This window comes from Schistocerca nitens, chromosome 7 (genome assembly GCF_023898315.1).
Source record: "Schistocerca nitens isolate TAMUIC-IGC-003100 chromosome 7, iqSchNite1.1, whole genome shotgun sequence".
Classification (NCBI taxonomy): domain Eukaryota; kingdom Metazoa; phylum Arthropoda; class Insecta; order Orthoptera; family Acrididae; genus Schistocerca; species Schistocerca nitens.
Genome location: NC_064620.1, coordinates 263,510,584 through 263,537,172, shown reverse-complemented (window position 1 = coordinate 263,537,172; position 26,589 = coordinate 263,510,584). Strand labels below are relative to the sequence as shown.

The window sequence follows — 26,589 nt, the reverse complement described above, 5'->3', positions numbered from 1 at the left end:
CCCGTATGCGAACATCCGAAACGTTCTGTGCTATTGCATCACGCACCATAGTATCTGAATATGGGAGGCCACATTCACATTCAAAGGCGCACTCCCTAGTAAGTCCTTGCAAAGTTGCAACCCACTCCCTATTAGTCTGACCGGCCGTACGTTTTGTACGAAAGAACGTATACCGTTTTGCAACTACATTTACTGTTTCTTTGAAATAGGCATCTAAAGCCGACAAAATTTCCTCGTAGGTCAGAGTTGCTACGTCGCGTCGGGGAAACAATTTCACTATCACACGGTAGGTAGACACACCGACACAAGAAAGCAAAAACGGCTGCCGCTCTTTACCTTGAATTCTGTATGCCGCGAGATGAAACTGGAACTGGCTGGCCCACTCAGTCCAGGTTTCGCACGTGACCTCAAAGGGCCTAAATGGCGGTGCGACAGCGTTGTGTGGCTGCGGTAGCGATGAAGCGGCGGCTGCCGCATCGGTTTGCAGCGCACGTTGACCCCGGACGAGCTGTCCAAGGGCTTCCAATAACGCCTGCGTCTGCTGATTCTGCAAGCGAAAAAATTCGGACAGTACATCTGGAGATTGTGGCGAAGCCATGACACAAGCAAATCAGAGCACAAAAAGGGAAAAAGAACAAATCAGTCCAAAGCAGAAAAAACACTTTCTCTCGTCGCCATGTGATGTGTCGGCAGCGGGGCCTACACCTTGTAGAAGGAAGTGGCTGAAAGTGCACGCTAAACTAACGCAGACGGGCGCGAAGTACTGGAACATGAGACTTATTAATGAATAAGAAGAAAAGTACGTAGCTGGAATAAGATACTTAACTTTATTCTCTTGTTGGAATACATCTCTTGAATAGTTGTAAGCTATAAGCACTGATACAAATGGCGCCTTGCTAGGTAGTAGCTATGGAATAAGCTGAAGGCTATTCTATCAGTCTCTCGGCAAATGAGAGGAAGACTTGGTAGGTCTGGTCGCAAGCTATGTCGTCCGTACAACTGGGGCGAGGTCATGTCCGTGTCTTGTGACCTGCCATGTGGTGGCGCTAGGATTGCGATTACACAGTGGCGACACGCGGGTCCGACATGTACTACAGGACCGCGGCCGATTTAAGTTACCACCTAGCAAGTGTGGTGTCTAGCGGTGACACCACAAGTACAACTCAAAAATTCGTACTGTAAGTAGTAGACATGATAGTTCCACAAATCATACGTGTGCTAGCGTCAAGTTTAAAATAGACTTAGTGAACGTATTTTTTTTTAAACTGACATGTTGAGAGTTGTTAGCATGCAAGCTTGCTAAAAGGTTATATGACAATTTGTTACGTCACGATCCCCTAGGTATACAAGAAACATTCACTTTACAGGTTTCGGCAAGTAGCTGCCATCTTCAATGTTCTTAATCCACTGAACAGTTTCCCACAAATATACAAACAAGCTGCACTCTGAACATCACGAATATATGTAATATATTTCAATGAATGCACATTACGTCGTCACATGATATAAAAAAAGACGGACGACGTCTGCACCCAACTTCTCTGCAACTCCAGTTGATTTCAGTCCAAAGTTAATAATATTGCTGTATCTCTATCTGTGTGTTATAATAATACAGTTGAACTACAGTCATCCCGTGTCTCTAGGCCTGTTCCAACCGTACCTTCTATTCTGTGATTTTGAACAGAATATTCTCTATTAATTAAAATTTGTTGCAGACCTTTATTAGTACTCACCTTCTCTCATTCCTACTACTATACCATTTTCAGCTGCTGTTGACGTTAACCTACATTCGTCTTACCAGAAATCGGTACTTATTTCCATTTTCATTTAGTGATCCTATATGCCCTTTCAGATCTCCCAGTTTTCCAACCACTTTCAAACCTACGACATCCAACGCTACTATTAAGATGTTACCGTTTCGTTGGTTACTCAATAGTTTTCTCATTGTTACCTCCCTCTTGGCCGTACTATTCAGGAGATTCTCAAAGGGGACAGATCCAGAATGTTACGCCAGTGGAGTGATTATCACGACTCTTTTTCAGTTACAAGCCGCATTTCATGTGGATAAACATTACATGAATTTAAGGCAATGGTTGTCGTTAGACTTCCATCTCCATGCTGTTTACCATACCGACACTTCTTTCTTTTACAGACAGCTCCCCATCCCAAGATCAAGAGGTTGCTGTGACAACCTGTCCGCTCTTCCACCTTTTTTGACAGGGTCGTTGACAGAACTAGGGTGATCGATGATAACAGAAGTCGTCACCTGGCATTGCTGATAATTGTCATTCAAATCGGGACCCAGGACTTTTTAGTTATGCCAAAAACACTATCTCTAGACCACAGACCACTTAGTTTGTCACCATTCTTTAACACAAAGAACTGATGATTTACAAAACCCAATCCGTGCCTTTACGTCGTTAAACTCATAGACAGCCACCCGAAAGACGCACCAAGGAAGTCCTTAGACGCACCATAAAGGAATCAGCCAACAACTACGGGATAGACGAGTTACTTTACACCAGCTACCAGCAATGTCTGCTACTGAAGAAGAACCAAAGTCAGTTCTTGTAACTTTTTTTAATAATGTGATGCTTACGTGAATGGTAAACTGTGGTATACTTTTCTTCAGATCTTGACTAGAGGAAGTTGCTTACAAAAAAAAAAAAAAATGCAGAGTTCATATTAAGAAGTAGATGCAGTGCTATTCATATCTTTTTAATGGACAAAGCTACAAGAACAATTATACTGGTTTTATCAACGTGGTAGCGAAACAATATTTGCTTGATACATTTTTATATTGCTTCTGAACAAATGTTTGTGATGGTCTAGATAAACGCGACACCCTGAATAACAGTCGGAATACGCAGGTGAGTCCTGTGTCATGGTCTGGTAGAACAGAGCACAGTCGTCAGCAAAGAATAGCACGGTTCGAAGTGATTGTGCGTTGCTCGACGGCGAGTTCTTTCAACTATGCAAGCTTTCCTGACGATGTGATAGCCTTCCTACGCCGTCTTGCATCGGCCTGTGGCCTCTGTAGTAGCGATGATATTGGGCTATCGATCTCACTTTTACGAAGACGGGAGCCTGTGTAATTGCGATCTTAACCACATGGGACGTACTTGTCGTACAGTAACAGTGGTCTTCTCTTGTAGCAGAACATCTTTAATAGAAGCATAAGGGCCTTATCTTGGCCGATGAATGAGATATGATAGTCCTATTAAATATTCTAAAATTTCCCTCAAATTTAAACCACGCTCTCTCAAAGCACATTCGTAGATTCTACCACGTTCCAACTCAAAAGGACAGATGGATCTTATTTTCAGTACTGCTTGTACATATAGTTTTGTTTCCTGTGCTGAACTGTCAACCTCCAAAGATGTCCTGAGTTTACACTCTCTCAGCACCCTCAGTGACTGTCATGTGATGCTTCTTAAAGGAAATTTGAAGTATAACAAATTTAAGTTCGCGATGATAGCGATTAACCTTCCACTGAACTCAGTAATACATTTTGTCTACGTTTGTAATAATTTTGACAATATTATGGAAAGGATAGACAGTTAATTACCATATACAAGAGATGCTGAGTCGGAGACAGACACAACAAAAGAGTGCTATACATCTGAGCCTTGGGACAAAAGGCGTTCTTCTAAAGTAGGAAACACACGGACATTCATACGAGCACATCTCTGACTCTCTTGACTATTGTTCTATCCACTGAGACCGGCATTTGTAGTAATACTGGCATAAGAACGCGAAATTATTGAGACTCACTTCACAAAAGCCAAACTACTGAAATTAATATACTCTGAAAACTATTGAATGGCAGATATTATCTCTGTATTATTTAAAAACGCTGAAAGTTGACGTTTAAATGTCTTCGTAACCCTTACTTAGGCGGAAAACATAAAACACAATAACCGACATCTCAGTAAACCTGCAGCTAAGTTTCCTAAGGTTTCGCTATCGCAGATGATGAAATGAAATGTCAACAGCTAACGGGACATGCCCAAGAAACATTATATCATCAATGTTGTTTAGTCAAAACCAATTATAGTTCACTATGTTAAATTGTAGATCATTTTAGTCACTGTCTAGGCAGCGTTTGCCATAAATTTGTCATTTCTCACACCAGTCAGAGAGTAGGGGCAAATACCGTAACTTTTCTAATTTTCAAAGACTAACTCGCAGAATTGTAGTGAATGTGCCGATATCCGGTCGGCAGTTGGTTTAAAAATGTGAACAAGAACCTCTATACATATCCTCACTGAGGAAATTAATAATTACGTTTACCGAAAGGAACCACAATTTAAATAAATTACAACAGAACAACTTAACGCTTAGGCGGAATAACATTATTGTAGAAACGTAATGTATGCTAACTTACAAGTTTTAGGTTTTCTTGCCATAATTAAAACTGGAAGATAGTAATGTATGAAGTAGCTGTGCTCGTCATTCTGCTAACTTTTTATGTTTCTCACTCTTTACTCTCTCTCACTTTTCCTTGTTCTTTTATTTCCTTTTTAAATTAGTTTCTTGACTGCTGAAATTAAGATAACAGATTTCCTGTCTATCGATGCTTCAACATTGTTAAACCGCATGCTCTGACTTCTAAGATCTGATGCTTGCAGGAATCCCACCCCCGAGGACGATCCTGTGATTGAGGGCGGCTGGCCTACCTACAACTTGGAAACGAAGTACTTCCTCAACATTGACGTCAACTCTACCGTCCAGCAAAACAGGAACGCTGAGCGAATGGACTTCGTGCACTCAGTGATTCCTCCGTACTACTGAAACTTGCTGTGATTAAAAAACTGTAGACTACATGTCGTATTATTTAAATACGAATGTTAATTAAAGACTGGATATATTGTACTGTAAGAATACTGTGTTAATAAAGTATTGTAAATTAACAATCGTGTAGCATTTACATAATACTTGCTTGTGAACGTGAGCAGAGTAATGACCTCAAATGATGGATAGTAAGTATTTACTTATCCATCACTGGATAAACTGTAAACTCTGACTCGTGCCTATTCTCCAAGTCTGCAGAAGCAAGCACTGGCGCTTCAAAGTCGGAAGTCTGTTACCTTCTTTGTCCACTTCCGTTGTTTCGTCGTACCACTTTCACCGTACCTTTCGAACATCTCTATCAGCTGATGAAATGCCAGCAAGATGCGTAGATCCCCTCTAGTATCTTGTGGGTATTATTGTCCATGCACTCGGCGTCTATTGTTTGCAATGCCTTGCTGGAACTTGCAGAGTCTACGAAATATTTGGAAAATGGGGTTAGGCAAAGAAAGTGTAATCGGATGCTTAAAGATTCAAGTATCCGACCACAAGACCGATCTTCATATATGGAATGGAAAATTGTGTTTGTGACAAACTGACGGTTATCAGAATTAATAAAGGGAGCCGAACCACAATCTGTTAACTGAGCTGACAATATGCTGACATGCCTCCAGTAGGAAAAGTCAAAATTCTATGTGAAAAACTGCATTGCGTGGTTGATCAATTTGATGCAAAGAAGCTACTGAGTCATAACTGCACCCTATCTAATTGCTTTAACTGAGCCCTTAAATCTCATTCACAAATTATCCCACTGAATACTCGAGACTTGCTGTGGCTCCTCACTCACCGAATGTCTGACTTCTTGGCTTCCTCTGCTCGCCAGTTTTGTTTATTTACCCCCACCCTGCCCTTTATGACACTGAATTTTCCACCTCATCATCTTTGCCATTGCTGGGTTCAGTTTGCAATATCACCTAATGTACTACCGAGACTGGTTAACCACACCTACCAACCTTCCTACAATGAAATTTCCGCTCTTCCAAGTCAGTAAGAGCCTGGGCGGCAGCTGGTGAAAAGTACGGGAATTTCCGAGTCATTTTGATGCTGGCTTCTTGGGGCACAACCTAGCGAGGACTGTACATTCGCTAGTGGATTTCATTCCGGATTTGCTCATAAACATGGCTCAGAACCCCTTCAAGTGTTTATTTGCAGACTTGAGTTGCCGAGACGGCTGCTAGCAACAACAAAGGCAGTTTTTTGTAATTTACCAAGCCTCTGGGACTGTGTTTCTGCTGCTGGGACGAAAAATGAGGGGAAGGCAGCTGCAAAACTCACTGCCGAAATGACTGTCGCAATCGCGAACCCTGTCAGCAACGAAACAACATGGAGAGAGCTCCATAAGCGTGGTACTGCACGGTGAGCTGGAATTCCAAAACCACTCATGTTCTGTGCAAATGACTTCAACATGAAAAAGTTCGTTTTACTGGAAAGGATTGTGTCATCATTTTGGTTGATTCGATCCATCACATGACGAAATGTTTTCTCCCCAGTGGCACTACTCTTTTCCAAGACTAGAGGGTCCTTGCATTAATAGCACAACATTTTTGTGGATGAATTTCCGTCTGTCCCCTTATCACCACATCTCAATATGACTGAGTTTTTGTGGTGTACTTCGGAGAGAAGTGTGCTTGATCGCTGTCCACCTCTTTTATCTGTACCTGAACCTTCCACTTCTTTGCGGGAAGAGTGGGGTAAAATACTCTCTAAATCCATGCAGAACACGTACTTATCTATTCCAAGACGACTGGAAGCTGCTTTAAACCCCGATCGATTTCCTACATCGTGTTAGGCAGGATAATACGTTTCGTTTTTGGAGCTTTCTTATTCTGCCGAACCGCTGTACGTTTCTTTTCTGATAAGTATTCAGTCCCCTTTCGCACCTCATCTGGCCCGTTACAATACCCGATCTTACTCACATGGAAAATTTCAGGAATTATTTGGGAAAGTAAGTGAAACATAGAGATCATATCTGCAATTTCGCTTCTCTACGGAACCTAATATCCTAAGAGTGGCTTGGACTCGATATGTCACATCTGAATAAACTGTTGGGATTCTCTCATCACCGAAATGAGGCTATTATGAAGAACTAGAGCTGATGTTGAACGGAACTGGCATGATACACAGGCGTTTACACTTATAGGACCGGATACGGTCACTGGGTTGCTTCTTGCAATATAAGTCAGCTCCGTCTGTGACATTTTCTGTCACCGTTTTGTGCTTCTGCTAGTAACAGTCCTTGGCAAGGTCCTGCTTCCTCCAAAATGGTTCAAATGTCTCTAAGCACTATGGGACTTAACATCTGAGGTCATCAGTTTCCTAGACTTAGATCTACTTAAACGTAACTAACCTAAGGACATCACACACAGCCATGCCCGAGGCAGGATTCGAACCTGCGACCGTAGCAGCAGCGCGATTCTGGACTAAGGCACCTAGAACCGCTCGGCCACAGCGGCCGGCTACTGCTTCCTGACAGGGCTTCTAGAAAATATTCAGATCAGTTGCGGGGAAGCTACTACTATTATGGGAAGGTCGCCAACTATTACTCCTGCATTGTACGTTCCGGCCGCAAATCATTCTGAGGAATTATGGAACGATCGGGCCGTCATCTCCAGAATGGGTGAAGCCCTTTCCAAAAAAATGGCTCTGAGCACTAGGGGACTCAACTGCTGTGGTCATCAGTCCCCTAGAACTTAGAACTACTTAAACCTAACTAACCTAAGGACATCACACAACACCCAGCCATCACGAGGCAGAGAAAATCCCTGACCCCGCCGGGAATCGAACCCGGGAACCCGGGCGTGGGAAGCGAGAACGCTACCGCACGACCACGAGATGCGGGCGAAGCCCTTTCCCCATAGACTTCAGAAGCTGCTTTTGGCGTGCACAACAGCCCACATGCATGGCCAAGTATGGCAAAGATTGCGCAGGAATGTCTTTACACAGGTTGTCCCAGGAGGAATGGTCAATCTTGAGGGATAGGACAGGAACGATCATTCGAAGCAGAAACATCTTGTGAAAATGGGCTACAAAGTGCTTGCTTAAGAGCTATGAGCACTTCTTTGCCTTCGATGCAGTGAAACATATCTCTTCTACTGCAAGCTCTTAGTTTGAGAGGTGTTAGTACGGACCAAAAAAAAAAAAATAATTTCCAGTAAATATAGTCTCTAATATACATACACTAAGAGCTAAGACAACTTGTTCATCTTCGCTACTGTGGAACACATCTGTTCTGCAGGACAAGTGCTTATAGCTGTTCAAGAATGCGTTTTGCAGACCATTTTTACTACAGCTTTTTGCTTCGAAGGATGGTTCCTGACATACTCTTGAATATTGATGATTCCTTCTGGAATACACAGTAGAAGCGAGAGTGCGTGTTTGTTTTCTAGTGGGAAAAGATGTTGAACAACAGCAACGAAAGTCGGCAAATCAAATAATTGGCGAGGCAAAGAACTGTGCTCCACAGTCAGCTGTATAGCCCCATACATGGTAAATTTTGGAGAATAGTGTTGTGAATCGTTTGTTCCGAGGCATTAGATGCAACACAGTGACATCGGCTGGGAAGTACAAGACCCTAGTACCCTCCCGGATAACCGAGCGCTTTAAGCCGCTGGTTCTGGGGAGAGAACCTGATCCACCGGATCGAATCCGCTGGCCGGATTAACGTAGAGGGCTGGTGCGCGAGACAGCTTGGATGAGGTTTTCAGGCTGTTTCCCACGTACCACTAGGCGGATACTGGGCTGGCAGCCTCGTTACGCCACAGGTGAACTCAACGAAAACGTTTAGAAGAAGTTCTTATGCTTGCGAACGAGATATAATCCAGATGCACAGAGATAGCTACACAGATTTCGTTCTGGAGTAGGCGATGAATAAGAAACTGATGAACTTATCTGTTTCATTTTTGTACACCCCCTTCAACCTCAGATGGATAGTGAGACAACAGCTGTCGAATGTATGAGAAATAATGATAGTACCGTCAGCTGTGTGTCTGCTTCTAACTGTTTATATGTGGCTGTGTCGGTAGTGTTATACACCGTCATCAGGCCCCCCTATTGGCAATTGTACGCATTGCCATAAAAGGAAATACAGGCGTTCGCAGACCTACTCATTGACTGATATGACCAGTGCGACCCGTCAGGCAACTACCCTGGTTAGTATCTTCAAATCCATAATCAGCAGCAGCAACAAGACCTTATTGTTACGTATTACCATTTGGGAGACGTGGGGCAACCCAGGCATACGGTATCTGTCACGTTCACACCTGCTGCTGCTACCTTGGGATTCGTGATACAGTTTAAAATCTCTCTGGAACACTCAGAATGTTTTCGACATGTTATTCAATGTCAGGGGCGTGGTGACCCCTTATGTAAGAAAAGAATCTTTCTTAATACGCATGCAGGTGGCCAGGCACAGTGGAAGTTAGACTGAGAGGGATCTGACAGATCTCATACACCGCCCTAATTTTCTTGTCTCTGTTGTCTTTCTGTGCCACGAGTGTCTCGGAAGGGAGTCGCTTCTGTTCTTTAGTACATTACTAGTAATTGTGCACCTAAATAATTCTTACCTTTTTGTCCTATCATTTAACATGTTGTACGTGGATGTGAGTTTTTGTAACAGTAGCCAGTACCTGTCTGCTACGTACTGCAGTTTTGCCAATAGCTGTGGTGGAAGCAGAAAGCCTGATATACTAGCTACGTCTTCAGGGCCTGTGCATAACAGGTAGAAGGAGGTAGGTTGGCCGTTAACTACTGTACGCTTTCTCCCCCTCTCCCCTCCCCCCTCTCCCCAACCAATAGGTTAAGCCGAAGAGGTAAGCACACTTGGCCTAGGCAAGGCACTTTACCGCCACTGGTACTGGATGAGTACGCACGTGTGGACATTCCACTGATGGAGGCATATGAATCATTTAAAGTGTGAATTTTCAGTTCCTTTGGTAATCAGGAGTAATTATGCCAGTTATGAATAGTTTTGTGTTGGTATTCGACATTATTGTTCAACATTAGAAATGAATACTGTGTGTGACAGTTAGGCTCCTCCTGTGGGATATTGTAAAGAGACTTTATTTTCATAATACAGGTTGTACATTAAATGTGTGAGATAACTTTATTGAGTGTACTAGCGAGAGGCGTGAACCTGAATTTTAGACTTTCCGCTCGTTTTCAAAACTTGGAAGTCAGTGGCTTTTTACTGTTCTATTGCCACGTGGACAGTGGTAGGATTTAAGTCTATTTCTTGCTAGTTTTCATTAAATGTATACACCTTCAGTGAGTGTGTTCTATCCACAACACAGTAATTGGTTCAAATGGCTCTGAGCACTATGGGACTCAACTGCTGAGGTCATTAGTCCCCTAGAACTTAGAACTAGTTAAACCTAACTAACCTAAGGACATCACAAACATCCATGCCCGAGGCAGGATTCGAACCTGCGACCGTAGCGGTCTTGCGGTTCCAGACCGCAGCGCCTTTAACCGCACGGCCACTTCGGCCGGCAACACAGTAATTCCAAAACGTGTTCGACTAGCTGCATATTGTGTAAAAAAGTAAGTCTGTGGCTCGCGAAAAGAAGCGAATACGAAATATCAAGAGCTAATCTTGTGGAAGTGTCTTAGTTATCAATTTTATTGAAAAAGAAGGTACAAAATGCTTTCGTGCGATAGCAAGGTTAACAAAATAGAAATTTTCATATAAAAGCTGCTTCATAAAGTATTCGCCCATTACCTGAAAGTGCCTAAAACTGGCACCCAGGGTTGAAACCTTAATGCTGACATATTGCACAGTCTTGCGTCAACGGTTCGCTAGCAGTCTGACACCTGTTGGTTTGAGCGACGCTGGAGCAGTGCAGTCGCACCATGGGTCGTAAGGGCTGTAAGAGGACATTATTTGAAAGAAAACTTATTCTCTGTGTCCTTAATCAGTGCAAATCCTCTTACGAGATCGATAATGTATAGATGTTAGACCTAGAACGGCGGTCCAGTCCATAATATATCGCTTTTGCGTAACCAAAACATTAAGAAACCAGGCATGGACCAGACGTCCTCACTCACAACCCGAAGCAGACGTGAGATTTATCATGAGGGAAATCGGACAATCAGCGTTCCAGTGGTGGATGAGCCGTTAGAATAGAGGAGCAATAAAGTATGTGGTATCGCAGTCGAGAATACCTGCAGGGAGTTCAGATATAATAGCCGGGTAGCTCACAAGGAATTTTAGGTCAGTGACCAGAATCGGAAGAAACGTCTTGATTTTTCCCGGGAACATAGATTCAAGAAGGAAGTCTTCTGTAACAAAGTTATATTTCCTGCCGAATGGAAATGTAGCATATTGGTCTCGTATGGTTGACGAATGGTGTGGCATAATACAGACACGTAGATGCTGCCTCATAAACTTGTGTCCACGGTGAAAAACGGTGGGAGGTTCCCTGATGGTGTCGGTGTGTACGAGTGTGTGTGTTTGGTCATCAGTCTTCTGAATGGTTTGATGCGGCCAGCCACGAATTCCTCTCCTGTGCAAACCTCGTAATCTCGGAATAGCACTTGCAGATGAAAACTACATTTTATGCAGGTTGCGAAGCGTCACAAAATCTGTAACAATGTATTAAAGTAAAATCGAAGTGCTAGTACCGAAAGAATAGGTCTACAGGGAAATTACATTTTTCTACAAGATATCGACCCAAAGCATAAGGTTATAAAAACGAGGATGTGATTCCTATACAGCAAGCCGAAATAACCCAACACTCCTTCTTTGAGCCCAGATTTTAATCTCAATGAACACTTTTGGAATGTGCTGTAAGAGAAAAATCATAAAAATACATATTTTTACTGTAGTGTTGGCAGAAGAGCCAACACCGTGTTGCTAGAGGAGGCCGAAATACACGTGTTTAATCTCACGCAGACTGGCGTGAGGTCTGGAACAGGACAATGTCTCGAGAATTGCAAATAAAGTACGTAGATGATGTAATACTTAACTTTAATCCATAATTGGTGTACATCACTCTTGACGGTACAGGTTTTATAATAAGCTCAATATCACTGGGAATGGCGCCTTGCTAGGTCGTAGCAAATGACGTAGCTGAAGGCTATGCTAACTATCGTCTCGGCAAATGAGAGCGTATTTGTCAGTGAACCACTGCTATGAACGTCGGCTGTACAACTGGGGCGAGTGCTAGTAAGTCTCTCTAGACCTGCCGTGTGGTGGCGCTCGGTCTTCAATCACTGACAGTGGCGACACGCGGGTCCGGCGTATACTAATGGACCGCGGCCGATTTAAAGGCTACCACCTAGCAAGTGTGGTGTCTGGCGGTGACACCACATTTACCACGAAATACTTAACACAAGTTCTTCAAAAAGAGTGCGACAATATTCCATCCCCTATTATAGCAAGTTCGTCACCTGCATGTCCAGAGGACTGAGTGTACTAATAGCTACAAATAGAAAACCTCACTAAATATTAATTTTTCTAATTTAAAGCGTGTTTTCAGGCTCCAAATGTCAAAATAAATAAATAAAAATAATAAAAATCGAAAAAAGCAGCGGACGAATACTTTATGAAGTAGCTTTTGTATGAAATTTTCTATTTTGTTAACCTTGCTATCGTTACGAATGTTCTTTCTACATCTACATCTACATCCATAATCCGCAAGCCACCTGACGGTGTGTGGCGGAGGGTACATTGAGTACCTCTATCGGTTCTCCCTTCTATCCCAGTCTCGTATTGTTCGTGGAAAGAAGGATTGTTGGTATGCCTCTGTGTGGGCTCTAATCTCTCTGATTTTATCCTCATGGTCTCTTCGCGAGATATACGTAGGAGGGAGCAATATACTGCTTGACTCCTCGGTGAAGGTATGTTCTCGAAACTTCAACAAAAGCCCGTACCTAGCTGCTGAGCGTCTCTCCTGCTGAGTCTTCCACCGGAGTTTATCTTTCATCTCCGTAACGCATTCGCGATTACTAAATGATCCTGTAACGAAGCGCGCTGCTCTGCGTTTGATCTTCTCTATCTCTGCTATCAACCCTATCTGGTACGGATCCCGCAATGCTGAGCAGTATTCAAGCAGTGGGCGAACAAGCGTACTGTAACCTAAGTGTCCGCAGCTCGTGGTCTCGCGGTAGCGTTCTCGCTTCCCGAGCACGGGGTCCCGGGTTCGATTCCCGGCGGGGTCAGGGATTTTCTCTGCCTCGTGAAGACTGGGTGTTGTGTGATGTCCTCGGTTAGTTAGGTTAAATAGTTCTAAGTTCTAGGGGACTGATGAACATAGATGTTAAGTCCCACAGTGCTCAGAGCCATTTGAACCATTTTGTTTGTAACCTACGTCCTTTGTTTTCGGATTGCAATTCCTTAGGATTTTTCCAATGAATCTCAGTCTGGCATCTGCTTTACCGACGATCAGCTTTATATGATCATTCCATTTTAAATCACTCTTAATGCGTACTCCCAGGTAATTTATGGAATTAACTGCTTCCAGTTGCTAACCTGCTATATTATAGATAAATGATAAGAGATCTTTCTTTCAATGTATTTGCAGCACTTGTATACATTGAGATTCAATTGCCATTCCCTGCACCAAGCGTCAATTCGCTGCAGATCCTCCTGCATGTCAGTACAATTTTCCATTGTTACAACCTCTCGATTACCACAGCATCATCCGCAGAAAGCCTCAGTGAACTTCCGATGTCATCCACAAGGTCATTTATGTACACTCCTGGAAATTGAAATAAGAACACCGTGAATTCATTGTCCCAGGAAGGGGAAACTTTATTGACACATTCCTGGGGTCAGATACATCACATGATCATACTGACAGAACCACAGGCACATAGACACAGGCAACAGAGCATGCACAATGTCGGCACTAGTACAGTGTATATCCACCTTTCACAGCAATGCAGGCTGCTATTCTCCCATGGAGACGATTGTAGAGATGCTGGATGTAGTCCTGTGGAACGGCTTGCCATGCCATTTCCACCTGGCGCCTCAGTTGGACCAGCGTTCGTGCTGGACGTGCAGACCGCGTGAGACGGCGCTTCATCCAGTCCCAAACATGCTCAATGGGGGACAGATCCGGAGATCTTGCTGGCCAGGGTAGTTGACTTACACCTTCTAGAGCACGTTGGGTGGCACAGGATACATGCGGACGTGCATTGTCCTGTTGGAACAGCAAGTTCCCTTGCCGGTCTAGGAATGGTAGAACGATGGGTTCGATGACGGTTTGGATGTACCGTGCACTATTCAGTGTCCCCTCGACGATCACCAGTGGTGTACGGCCAGTGTAGGAGATCGCTCCCCACACCATGATGCCGGATGTTGGCCCTGTGTGCCTCGGTCGTATGCAGTCCTGATTGTGGCGCTCACCTGCACGGCGCCAAACACGCATACGACCATCATTGGCACCAAGGCAGAAGCGACTCTCATCGCTGAAGACGACACGTCTCCATTCGTCCCTCCATTCACGCCTGTCGCGACACCACTGGAGGCGGGCTGCACGATGTTGGGGCGTGAGCGGAAGACGGCCTAACGGTGTGCGGGACCGTAGCCCAGCTTCATGGAGACGGTTGCGAATGGTCCTCGCCGATACCCCAGGAGCAACAGTGTCCCTAATTTGCTGGGAAGTGGCGGTGCGGTCCCCTACGGCACTGCGTAGGATCCTACGGTCTTTGCGTGCATCCGTGCGTCGCTGCGGTCCGGTCCCAGGTCGACGGGCACGTGCACCTTCCGCCGACCACTGGCGACAACATCGATGTACTGTGGAGACCTCACGCCCCACGTGTTGAGCAATTCGGCGGTACGTCCACCCGGCCTCCCGCATGCCCACTATACGCCCTCGCTCAAAGTCCGTCAACTGCACATACGGTTCACGTCCACGCTGTCGCGGCATGCTACCAGTGTTAAAGACTGCGATGGAGCTCCGTATGCCACGGCAAACTGGCTGACACTGACGGCGGCGGTGCACAAATGCTGCGCAGCTAGCGCCATTCGACGGCCAACACCGCGGTTCCTGGTGTGTCCGCTGTGCCGTGCGTGTGATCATTGCTTGTACAGCCCTCTCGCAGTGTCCGGAGCAAGTATGGTGGGTCTGACACACCGGTGTCAATGTGTTCTTTTTTCTATTTCCAGGAGTGTATATTGTGAATAGCAGCGGTCCTACGACACTCCCCTGCGGCACACCTGCAATCGCTCTTACTTCGGAAGAGTTCTCTCCATTGCGAATGACATGCTGCGTTCTGTTATCTAGGAACTCTTCAGTCCAATGCTCTTACTTTGTTCATTAAACGACTGCGGGGAACTGTATCGAACGCCTTGCGGATGTCAAGAAACACGGCATCTACCTGGGAACCCGTGTCTATAGTCGTCTGAGTCTCGTGGACGAATAGCGCGAGCTGGGTTTCACACGATCGTCTTTTTCGAAACCCATGCTGATTCCTACAGTGTAGATTTCTAGTCTGGTCATTATACTCGAACCCTTTGTTGCGTTTTTCAGTAAAATTGATTTACTGAGGTACTTTCCACAGGATTTGATCTTCAGATTCTGTATTCGCTTTTTTTCACGTGCCACAGACTTACATAAAAATGGACTGCTAGACAAATACTTTTTGGACGCACTGTATATTCCAAGTTCATGTTGAATAGTTCTTTCGCAAACTGATGATCACAGCGCACTCCAGCAGATATCGATGAGTGGTTCGGAAACAGCCCTGCGGCAGTGACTCCCCAGCTGCGATCGCTGCCTGTGCAGAGTGCGTTGGCTGTTGCAGCAGACACAGAACTCTTCTCGCTGCCCTCTGGCGCCGAATCTCGAGCCACGTACGGTCAGATACTAATGACGCATTGTTCTCTGTGGCAGGCCGGACCAACATCCTGCGCCGCCGCTTACTTTACACACAGCCACAGAAAATTACAGTGAGTGAGTGGCGAGACCGGGTGCGAGGGAGGGAACGTGAGAGAGAGAAAGAGAGGGAGAGCGAAACAGATCCGTCGACCAGTGTGTGCTGGGCGCCTCCAGAGTCCATTTAGCTTCCAGTTTTCAAAACAAACCGTCGTAATCACGCAACGCGGGAAACGCTCCGAGCTGCAGCAACAAAATGTTTTGCGTGCGCGGGAAGCTGCATCTGTTGGCGAACGGTGCCGCCGGTTTTCTGCCCTCTGTGCACAAACTGTGCGGCCCGCCGGCTGCCCCACTGGCTCGCCAGTGTCAAACAGCCCTGCTGGCTGAGCTGCCGGCAAAAGCAAACAAAAGGGCCGCGCTTACAGCAGCGCACCGAGCGGGGCGAAATAACGCGCGGACGAGTCAGCTGGACAACTGAAATCTGGCGTAAATGCCTTCCTTGACGCGGTGGAATAATAGGTAGCTTTGTTTGTCTTCAGAATTAGTGGATGAAGTACTGGTTGATTCAAACGCAACTTAATACACCTAAAATCAATAACACTAAAAACAGTGAATGTCTTCAGGTGTGGTGGAGGAAATACTGAATTACCCGTAAGAAGTTGGCAGTAGCAGTCTTTGCGTTTTCACCGTGCAGAATGCACCTGTAAACCCTCTAGAATCTTTCGGACTCGACACAGAAGGTTCTGCTGTTGTAAACATAATGGGGAAACGAAAAATTAATAATTAGAGTAATATTTCCAATGAGTAGTAGCATAATCTGCATTCATCGTCATGTAGTAGAATCTGCGTTCATCGTCTTAGATGTGGCGAAGTAAGTAACTGCTGAGTCGAAAAGCTTATCGTTATTCGCAAGTGAGGAACTGAGAAGTACTGGCAGTGATGTTGCTTACCTACATAGAGTTAGGTGACAAAAGTCACGGGATACCGACCAATATCGTGTTGGGCATCCTTTTGCCCTATGTAATGCACCAACATGGAAGTCTCCTGCTAAAATATTGAGCCATGCTGTCTCTATAGCCGTCCATAATTGCGAAAGTGTTTTGCAGAATTTTGTACACGAACTGACCTCTCTGTTATGCCCTATAAATCGGGCATCTGGGTGGTCAGATCGTTTGCTAAAATCGTCCAGAATGTTCTGACATGACGCACTGTCACCCATAAAAATTCCGACGCTGTTTTCGAACTTGGCCGGCCGGAGTGGCCGAGCGGTTCTAGGCGCTACAGTCTGGAGCCGCGCGACCGCTACGGTCGCAGGTTCGAATCTTGCCTCGGGCATGGATGTGTGTGATGTCCTTAGGTTAGTTAGGTTTAAGTAGTTCTAGGTTATAGGGGACTGACGACCTCATAAGTTAAGTCCCATAGTGCTCAGAGCCATTCGACCCTTTTTTTTTTTTTTTTTTCAAACTTGAAATCCATGAATGACTGCACAAGGTCTCCAAGCAGCTGAAAATAACCATTTCTAGCCAGTCATTAGTTCAGTTAGACCAGTCGATCCAGTCGTTTCCTTACAAACGCAGCCACTACGGTATTGTACAGAGCCTTGTTGACAATTTGGGTCATTGGCTTTATGCTTCATGGGGTCTGCACCACAGTCGAACCCTACCATCAGCTCATACGAACTGAAATGGGAAGTCGTCTGACCAAGCCGCGGTTTGGTTTTAAATGTTCTTTTACACTTTTTTTGCAGTCGGCATTATCACAAACACCATTTTTGTGTCTCTTTGTCACGCAGTGATGTGACGCATTAGTGCAGCCACGACTAATACTTAGAAAGGGAGGGATTCAAATATCCTTCCGTCTCAAGATTTAAGTTTTCCGTTTTTCCATAAAAGCTTAAGGTGTCTGCAAGCCTTGTCCCCTAGAAACAGTACGGCAGATTTCCGTCCCCAATCCGAGTCTGTGCACTGTCTGTAATTAACTCGTCGTTGAGGAGGTTTTAAAACTTAATCTTCCTTTATTTATATTTAGTAATGTATATGAAATGTTTGACATGTTCAACGGTACATACAGATATGGTACAAGGATCTGGATGTGGAAAGCCACTAGCCCGAACTTGTCAATTAACATTAAATAATTTTGTTTGCTAACAATTTCACGTACTTTTGGTACTTTGAGCTCGGAATCAAACAATGTAATCTGGTATTTTATAATTAAAATATTCAAGACGATTACCAATACTGGCCTTTAAAATTCTACCACAAATAAAAAAACTGGTTATAAAAGTACAGTTTAAACAACAATTCGTACGTTTTACGTATCCACTGAGTTATAAAGCAATGGGCTTTGAACAACAACCAGAGGAAGAAAAAATCTTATTTACCGAAAAGGATGAGAAAAAAGACACTTGTTACTCAAGCAAGTGGAACACGGGTACCGGCGATAGGTTTTTCCAGGGAAGCATAGCTCATTTAATTAAATAACATGAATATGGTAGAAGGCCCCTCCCAATTTAAAACAAATAAAGATCAAAATACGTTACTGAATTACTTGAATTTACTTTAGCAACGGTTGGTATTCCGCCCTACATAATATTCAAGAAGAATAGTGCACGTCCAACGGTCTAAGTTACTTTAACTAAATCAGCCAGGATGGTCTAAGCTCTGCAATACTCGACAATTTAAATACAAGGCATTAAAAAAATGGTCACAGCAGTCTGCTACTGAAACATTATAATCAAAACATGAATTGAACAAACATATTTGTTTAAAATGATTTCTTGCAGTAGCAAACTTAAAGCGTCTGATATAGGCAATTTGATTCACGGAAAGTTCTTTACAAAACCATCGCGTATCGCGTAACCATTGGGGTCTGGAGGATACAACGTATTCAGAAACAGCAAACAACCTAAGTAAATGACTCATTAGAAACTCTACGCAGGCCTTTGCAGCCGAGCAGTTCTAGGCGCTTCAGTCCGGAACCGCACTGCTGCTACGGTCGCAGTTTCGAATCCTGCGTCAGGCCTGGATGTGTGTGATAGCCTTATGTTAGTCTAGGCGACTGATGACCTCAGATGTTAAGTCCCATAGTGCTTAGAGCCATTTGAACCATTTGAATACTGTGGAGTGATAAACCCTTAAGAAAAACCGTGGCTTGCTTAGACTTACGTCCGAACTTGACAGGACGTATGCCTACAGTTCAATATTTACAGTAGATATCTTTAAACCCACGGACTGGTACATTAGCAAAGCATACATTTATATGTAACTCCGCAAGGCAATACCACGTCTCAGACAGTTCAGTTTAATGATAGTTAATGAAGAAGCTCCCAGGAACCGTTTCTTTAAAGCTGATGCACGATCAGTGAGTGTTCTTTATCCAAGAATAACGTAGCTGTGTTTAAAACAGAAACGGAAGCTCACCATTTATCCGAACAGATTGTGAGGATGAAGCCAACCACTACGGCTTCGCAGCCTGATGCGGTACTTGCTTCCTCGCATCCAGACTTTCCAGGCCAACAACAACAACACGCTGTGCCCTCCCGAGTAACTCTTCCCCGCCTCTCGCTTGTCCCAGAATGTTAAGCCGTCGGCACAGGCGACGAGGCAGCCAACGTTGACGTGGACGCAGACGGGATATCCAGCGCCACGAGAGAGAGAGAGAGAGAGAGAGAGAGATCCGTCTGCACACGGGGCGTGCTGGCTAACGTGATTTTGCTCTCTCAGCGCTCTCCAGCGGAGTTGTCGGCTTTATTTAGTTCGGAAAAGACACAGTTTGTTCACGAAAACTGACGCGCATAAAATTCCTACTTTAGCCGTATTAAAACGCACTTTTCCTCCCTTGCCCATATGCGAGTCGTGTTGTTCTGTTTGTGGTATGCATACATAAAAACTTCAGTATCCGTGAACACGTAGTAAGACATAAAGGAAAGGTACACGTCCATGTCAGTGACGACGCCAGCTTGTAAATTTCATCAAATCGAATAAACTCACAACTGACAAAGAACGCATTTTTAAATAAGATTTACAGAAATTAATCCTATTAATTTCGTAAGAAAGCCCCGTAACCTTTTGGAAAACATGAAAGCGAAGGAAAAGTAGATAAAATTGATCTCCAACCCTATATCGCCCCAATCTCTGTACTGTAACATGCTGCCTCTATACACAAATCTTTTTTTAAGAAAATGTTTAGCTGACAATGAGATGATATAAATAAGGTGACAGTTAATTGCAGTAGTCAATTACAGTATCCACAGAGCGAGGTATGACACTCAATACTTAACAGAAGGAACTGGAAACAAATTTCACAACGTTCTACATTCGAGAGGCATCTTTACTGTCATCCTGTACTGGTGGCAGTTATGCGAGCCACACATTTTTCTTCTGCACTCATGAGTTTCCTCTAGACTATTGCTCCGTTATAACACCCTTGGGATTTTGTCTTACAGACTTCTACTGTGGTTTTAATCGGTGACGTAATTAATTTACATTTTATGATACAAGATCCTAACAAGAACGAAACATTTCCCTGAATCCTTAATGTGCCGTTGCCTTAAAATGGCTAATTATGATAACACGCGAGTTATAATGCGATAATAACAAAGTACGAAAATTCTTTAAACACCAATATGAAGTTTCCAGTAGTTTTATTACAAAAAACTATACATTAAATGTGCTGGTGTTTAGAAACAGCATATATACAGGGTGTTTCAAAAATGACCGGTATATTTGAAACGGCAATAAAAACTAAACGAGCAGCGATAGAAATACACCGTTTGTTGCAATATGCTTGGGACAACAGTACATTTTCAGGCGGACAAACTTTCGAAATTACAGTAGTTACAATTTTCAACAACAGATGGCGCTGCAGGTGATGTGAAAGACATAGAAGACAACGCAGTCTGTGGGTGCGCCATTCTGTACGTCGTCTTTCTGCTGTAAGCGTGTGCTGTTCACAACGTGCAAGTGTGCTGTAGACAACATGGTTTATTCCTTAGAACAGAGGATTTTTCTGGTGTTGGAATTCCACCGCCTAGAACACAGTGTTGTTGCAACAAGACGAAGTTTTCAACGGAGGTTTAATGTAACCAAAGGACCGAAAAGCGATACAATAAAGGATCTCTTTGAAAAATTTCAACGGACTGGGAACGTGACGGATGAACGTGCTGGAAAGGTAGGGCGACCGCGTACGGCAACCACAGAGGGCAACGCGCAGCTAGTGCAGCAGGTGATCCAACAGCGGCCTCGGGTTTCCGTTCGCCGTGTTGCAGCTGCGGTCCAAATGACGCCAACGTCCACGTATCGTCTCATGCGCCAGAGTTTACACCTCTATCGATACAAAATTCAAACGCGGCAACCCCTCAGCGCCGCTACCACTGCTGCACGAGAGACATTCGCTAACGATATAGTGCACAGGATTGATGACGGCGATATGCATGTGGGCAGCATTTGGTTTACTGGCGAAGCTTATTTTTCCTGGACGGCTTCGTCAATAAACAGAACTGGCGCATATGGGGAACCGAAAAGCCCCATGTTGCAGTCCCATCGTCCCTGCATCCTCAAAAAGTACTGGTCTGGGCCGCCATTTCTTCCAAAGGAATCATTGGCCCATTTTTCAGATCCGAAACGATTACTGCATCACGCTATCTGGACATTCTTCGTGAATTTGTGGCGGTACAAACTGCCTTAGACGACACTGCGAACACCTCGTGTTTTATGCAAGATGGTGCCCGGCCACATCGCACGGCCGACGTCTTTAATTTCCTGAATGAATATTTCGATGATCGTGTGATTGCTTTGGGCTATCCGAAACATACAGGAGGCGGCGTGGATTGGCCTCCCTATTCGCCAGACATGAACCCCTGTGACTTCTTTCTGTGGGGACACTTGAAAGACCAGGTGTACCGCCAGAATCCAGAAACAATTGAACAGCTGAAGCAGTACATCTCATCTGCATGTGAAGCCATTCCGCCAGACACGTTGTCAAAGGTTTCGGATAATTTCATTCAGAGACTACGCCATATTATTGCTACGCATGGTGGATATGTGGAAAATATCGTACTTTAGAGTTTCCCAGACCGCAGCGCCATCTGTTGTTGACAATTGTAACTACTATAATTTCGAAAGTTTGTCTGCCTGAAAATGTACTGTTGTCCCAAGCATATTGCAACAAACGGTGTATTTCTATCGCTGCTCGTTTAGTTTTTATTACCGTTTCAAATATACCGGTCATTTTTGAAACACCCTGTACATGGAGTGTAAGGTAAAACGTGAAACCCACCGAGCATGGGCTTCTACCGAAGAAGACGAGTGCAGCACGGTGTCTTGCTTTCTGCTGGCCACGAGCTTTCTGTTTGTGACGTAGGGAGCGTTCTTTCTTCCTATTTGTTCTACTGTACGTGACCCGCTGCTGAAATGTTGCGAACTTATTTTATGTTTCACGTGTCAAAATAGCTCCACAATGTGAAATAACAGTAAGTGACGGCGTAAAACTTGCAGAGCGTCACGTCAACATTAGCTAACTCATTCCGTGTTCCGACGGCTGTAGCCTCGCTGCCTATCTATGCCCGTCAACGTCAATATGGACGTGACAGCGTTACTCCCAGACTTCCTCGCCCGAAGTCCTCCAAGATCCAACTGCCTTCCACCGTACACGCGCACCGCCTTCGAATCGTCTCTCACCGTTGCGAACGCCCTATCGCCCCACCGGCACGAAGCGCAAATGCCGCACCAACAATGTTGGGTATCGCCGCGTCGATACAAAGGTATCAGTAAAAATTCATAAATAGCATATAGTTCCTTGGGTTGTTTTTGTAAACTGCCTTTTAAAAGATGTAGCTGAAGCTGGAAGAGTGCCTCATTTCTATAGTGCTTATTGCTTTAAAATCAGTGGCATAAAAATTAAAGGGGTTAAATGTTAAAATACTTCATAGCAGTTTATTGATATAAATTGTCTTAAATTTATAATGTAATGCGCGTATTATGTGTTTATTGTTCTGCAATAATTCAGCGGAGTTTTGTCTTTTGTTATTGAAAGCTAAGGAAAATTAATTCATTGAGTAATTCAAAACTGCAGAGTTGTTCTGGCAATCTGGATGGTTTGGTGAGATTTTACATGTCCGATTCCGTCCGTGAAATGTTCCCTCATCTGCCAGTTTTGTAGACGAGTTTTATAATTTACTGAGCGTCCTTGAGGTCGACAGGGAGAGGCCGCATAACAAAGCGTGTTATCTGAAGATATTAAAATCGATGTATAACGGAAGTATGATGATTTTTTGTGCGTCTTTTGTATATTTTACTTTGCTTTCCTCTGGAAGATATTGTTTGCGGAACTTTTTAGGAACTGACTGGAGACGGTGTAGTGACGGAGTTAGTTTTTCAATCTAGTGATCCGACCTGAGAGGTGAGACGCCTCAATACGCCTCTACAAGGCAGGGCAAGGAAGGTCCGGGAAAATGAGAATTGATCATCATTCGTGAATGCACATTTGAATTACAATTTATGAAGATTACAAAATTCCATATAAATCAGCAAATACCAGGATGGCCCCAAAGGGAAAGGTTATGGTTACCCATTTCGAAATTAAGAGCACTGCATGCTAAAGATTAAGGTATGATCATATTTACCAAATATTCATTGCATCAATAAACATTTGAGAGTAAAATTAAATAATATTAACGGGATAGGCTTTATATAAATTCAATCAACTTTTATAAGCTTTTAACAGTGCGTGAAATAATGTACACAAATATAGAGTGACATTAACTCGGCTAATCCAGTGACATTTAAATCAGTTTAAAGACTGTTTTAAGGAAATACGTATACAACAACTGTAATAAGAAATTTCAAGCTGACAGTTTTACAAAATGTTTGGAGCAACCGGTTGGTATCGCAAGCGGTTCGCACCCGGCAGTACAACCCGTGACACTCCAAAAGAACACGGCCCAGTAGATCAAATTAACTGCTTCTAAAACATGCGCAAGACAATCATTACAAACCCAATAAAATTAAAACGCGCAATACAGCGTGGCAACAAACAGCTAAATCTCACACTCTGTGGATGAGATTTGTGGATCAACTGCACTCCTTTCTCCAATACCAGTCTAATTTGCAATATAGGAAAGGAAAAGTACAAATAAAAAAATATAAAAAGAAAAATCATGGTACCAGGTGATGTGACAGAGATCTACAATAAGTTAATATAATTTTTCTTCATTTACAAGAGGTAGAAATTTTTCTGTTTGAAGAACCCACGCTGCCGGTCTTGAACAGACAGTGCCATAAATACGAACTGATATCAGGTTGGACCAGCTCCATAAGGCTGGCCGCAAGAACACAAATGGAGCGTTAAAGGTCACACTGAACTTTACACTTTACATTACGGCAAAATTTTCTAAATGTAGGGTTGTATGCCCTTATCCAATTGTCCCACCAAAGGACAAATTCATTAAAAATCTGGCATGTTAAGTACAAGGAAGTTTTACACGAGAGGCTAAAGCTTGTCAAACAAATCAAAGGATAGCAACATCATTATCAGCGGGCATCGACTTCCATGAGAGGTCGGCCCTGCTAACGAGCGTTACTCAAGTGCAGGACGCCAAGCTGTTATAATAGGCCTTAGTCAAGGTACAACAGCGCTGCTGCGCCACTGCTAAATGTAAGGAAGATCTTTGAGCTCGTCACCAGGTATTAATGGAGAGACGGTCCCGTGGTGCCACGTAGAGCAGAACTCTGGCACAGACGGCGGTTTGCAGCACCAGTCCTCGGGCCGCGGTGGAAAAGACCCCGCTTCCCGCGATACAACTAACTACGACGGGAACGTAGACCACACCCCCGCCGTCGAAAGTGCAGCTGACAATCCCAGGCCACTAGGTGCTTCGCACACCGCACAAGGTTATCAGCTAAGAACAACCTGCCTCCTAGGCGGGCTTTCTGAGATAGTGTGGGCTTGCCAGAGACCTCTTAGAAGCCGTACGTCGATGCCCTATATGGGGAGATAAGCGCACACGAAAGCCTGGCGCGATAGATCCATTCGCGACACAGTTCAAGAGGAATTTATTAGTCGTATAGAAGTAGTGTCTCGGAGGTCAAATTGCAGTTAGCGTAGTGGGCGGCGCTGTTCGATAAGACTATAGTAGCTTAGCTGCACATCCGACCAGTGGCTGGCGAGGAGACTTCTAGCACCCTAACTCGGAGCGCTCACAGTGTCTGTTTATAAGTAACTAGACACCTATTAGTGGTCATTAATATGGGTGCGACCACTGTTCGCCTTTATGTCGGGTCCAACTCTGCTGGTCTGAAAGTCTGAGCAGAAACCAAAACCGGAGAAGGTAAACAAGCTGTACACTGAAATCTGGAGCTCGACAGTATAGCTCATGCCGCAGCTGTTCCATTAAGTTCAGATGGGAGTTTTGAGCAGGCCAGCCCACTGCAGAATGTTCTTGATGAACAAAATTAGCCACAGTTGTAGTTGCAAAGTTCCTTTATATGGAAAAGGGCATGTACACTACCCCGGTTTTAAAACCCTAATTCCATCTTCAAGTGCTACTGTAACAGATAATGAAGTCTAAGTAGGACACTAATCCTAAATTAACTACGTTTTAATGGCTGTAAACCATCACTAGAACATAACTGCTTACAATAAAACCGTAGAAGACACGCACAAAAATGAACTGCAGTAGTATGAGAGAGTCGGTGTGCATGAAGCATGAATGATGTAGGGTCGAACTGTAAGAGTCGAGGTAAACAGGGCCTTATATATATATATATATATATATATATATATATATATATATATATATATATATATATATATATATATAAAACCATGCACTCCTAGAAGGAAGAATATAACCCGATAACCTATTAAGAATGGCCAGAGATGTGGCATAGACTTAAGAAAGCCTACAGAAGGGCGTAAATGCCATTACAAACAACATTAATGCCTACATGGTTTATATGTGTGTGGTGTCATTTCTTCGGACGTGTCCGGAAGGACACAATTCTTAATCCCGCAGCCGTACATACACATTATGAAATGATATAGAAATTCTGCCATCGGCCACAATCTGGCATTGTTATGAGTTCAATGGAGACTATCACAAATTTGTGCTGCACCGTGACTCGAACTGGATACGTCTGAAAGAATAGTCACCACGAATATATAAATACACAAGTAATGATGGGTATTGAGATCATTACCCTGTGTATGCTTTCTAATACCTCATGAAAGCTATCGGGAATCAGCGTGAGGATGAGAGCAATGAGTGTGATGGTGCTATAGAAGTAGTGATCGACAAGTTGGAAATTTAGCTAGGACTGGATGCGAGCTCTGATAGCAGAAATGGTTAAGGCGACCGCTCCATGAAGCGGGAAAGTCGGTTTCGAATGCTGCTCTAGCATTAATATTCACTTGTCGCCGGTGAATTCATTTCAGTGTTCAATTAGGGTCAATGTCAGAATTTCTATTGCATTTCATAATGAAAATGCTTGTTGCCGAACAGCAAAAAGTAACTTACCACATATACGTTCAGGCAGCCGGATGTCGAGTATAGCCAGCATGAGGACAGCCTACGACACTATCAGTGAACGCCGAGCCGAATAACTGCTTGCATAGGGGTCACAGGTGGACCAACGCGTATTCCACTGGTTCAATTCGTCCAGCTGTTTCTCCTGAATAAAGCATCCAAATTTTCTGAAATTATAATCAATTGCACTTCTGTACATCACATCCGAACCCGCCCGTCCAGTTGCGCCGTCCAACGCGCTGCTTCCCGAGCGGAAAGGCGTTCAGGTCTCCGGCACGAATCCGCCCGGAAGGTTAGTGTCGAGGCCGGGTGTGCCGGCCACACTGTGGATAGTTTTTAAGGCGGTTTTCCATCTGTCTCGGCAAATGCGAGCCGGTTCCCCTTATTCCTCCTCAGCTA

General features: G+C 44.1%; 1 protein-coding gene across 1 annotated transcript in view; it reads left to right on the top strand.

The window, feature by feature from the left end:
- The window catches only part of LOC126195097 (acylcarnitine hydrolase-like), a 49,758-nt gene extending 44,875 nt beyond the window's left edge, over window positions 1–4,883 (top strand). The window contains exon 11 of the mRNA XM_049933562.1: window positions 4,632–4,883. Coding sequence (XP_049789519.1) covers window positions 4,632–4,794 — 163 coding nt within the window. The 3' untranslated portion in view covers window positions 4,795–4,883. The remainder of the gene's footprint in view (window positions 1–4,631) is intronic.
- Window positions 4,884–26,589: the final 21,706 nt, after the last annotated feature.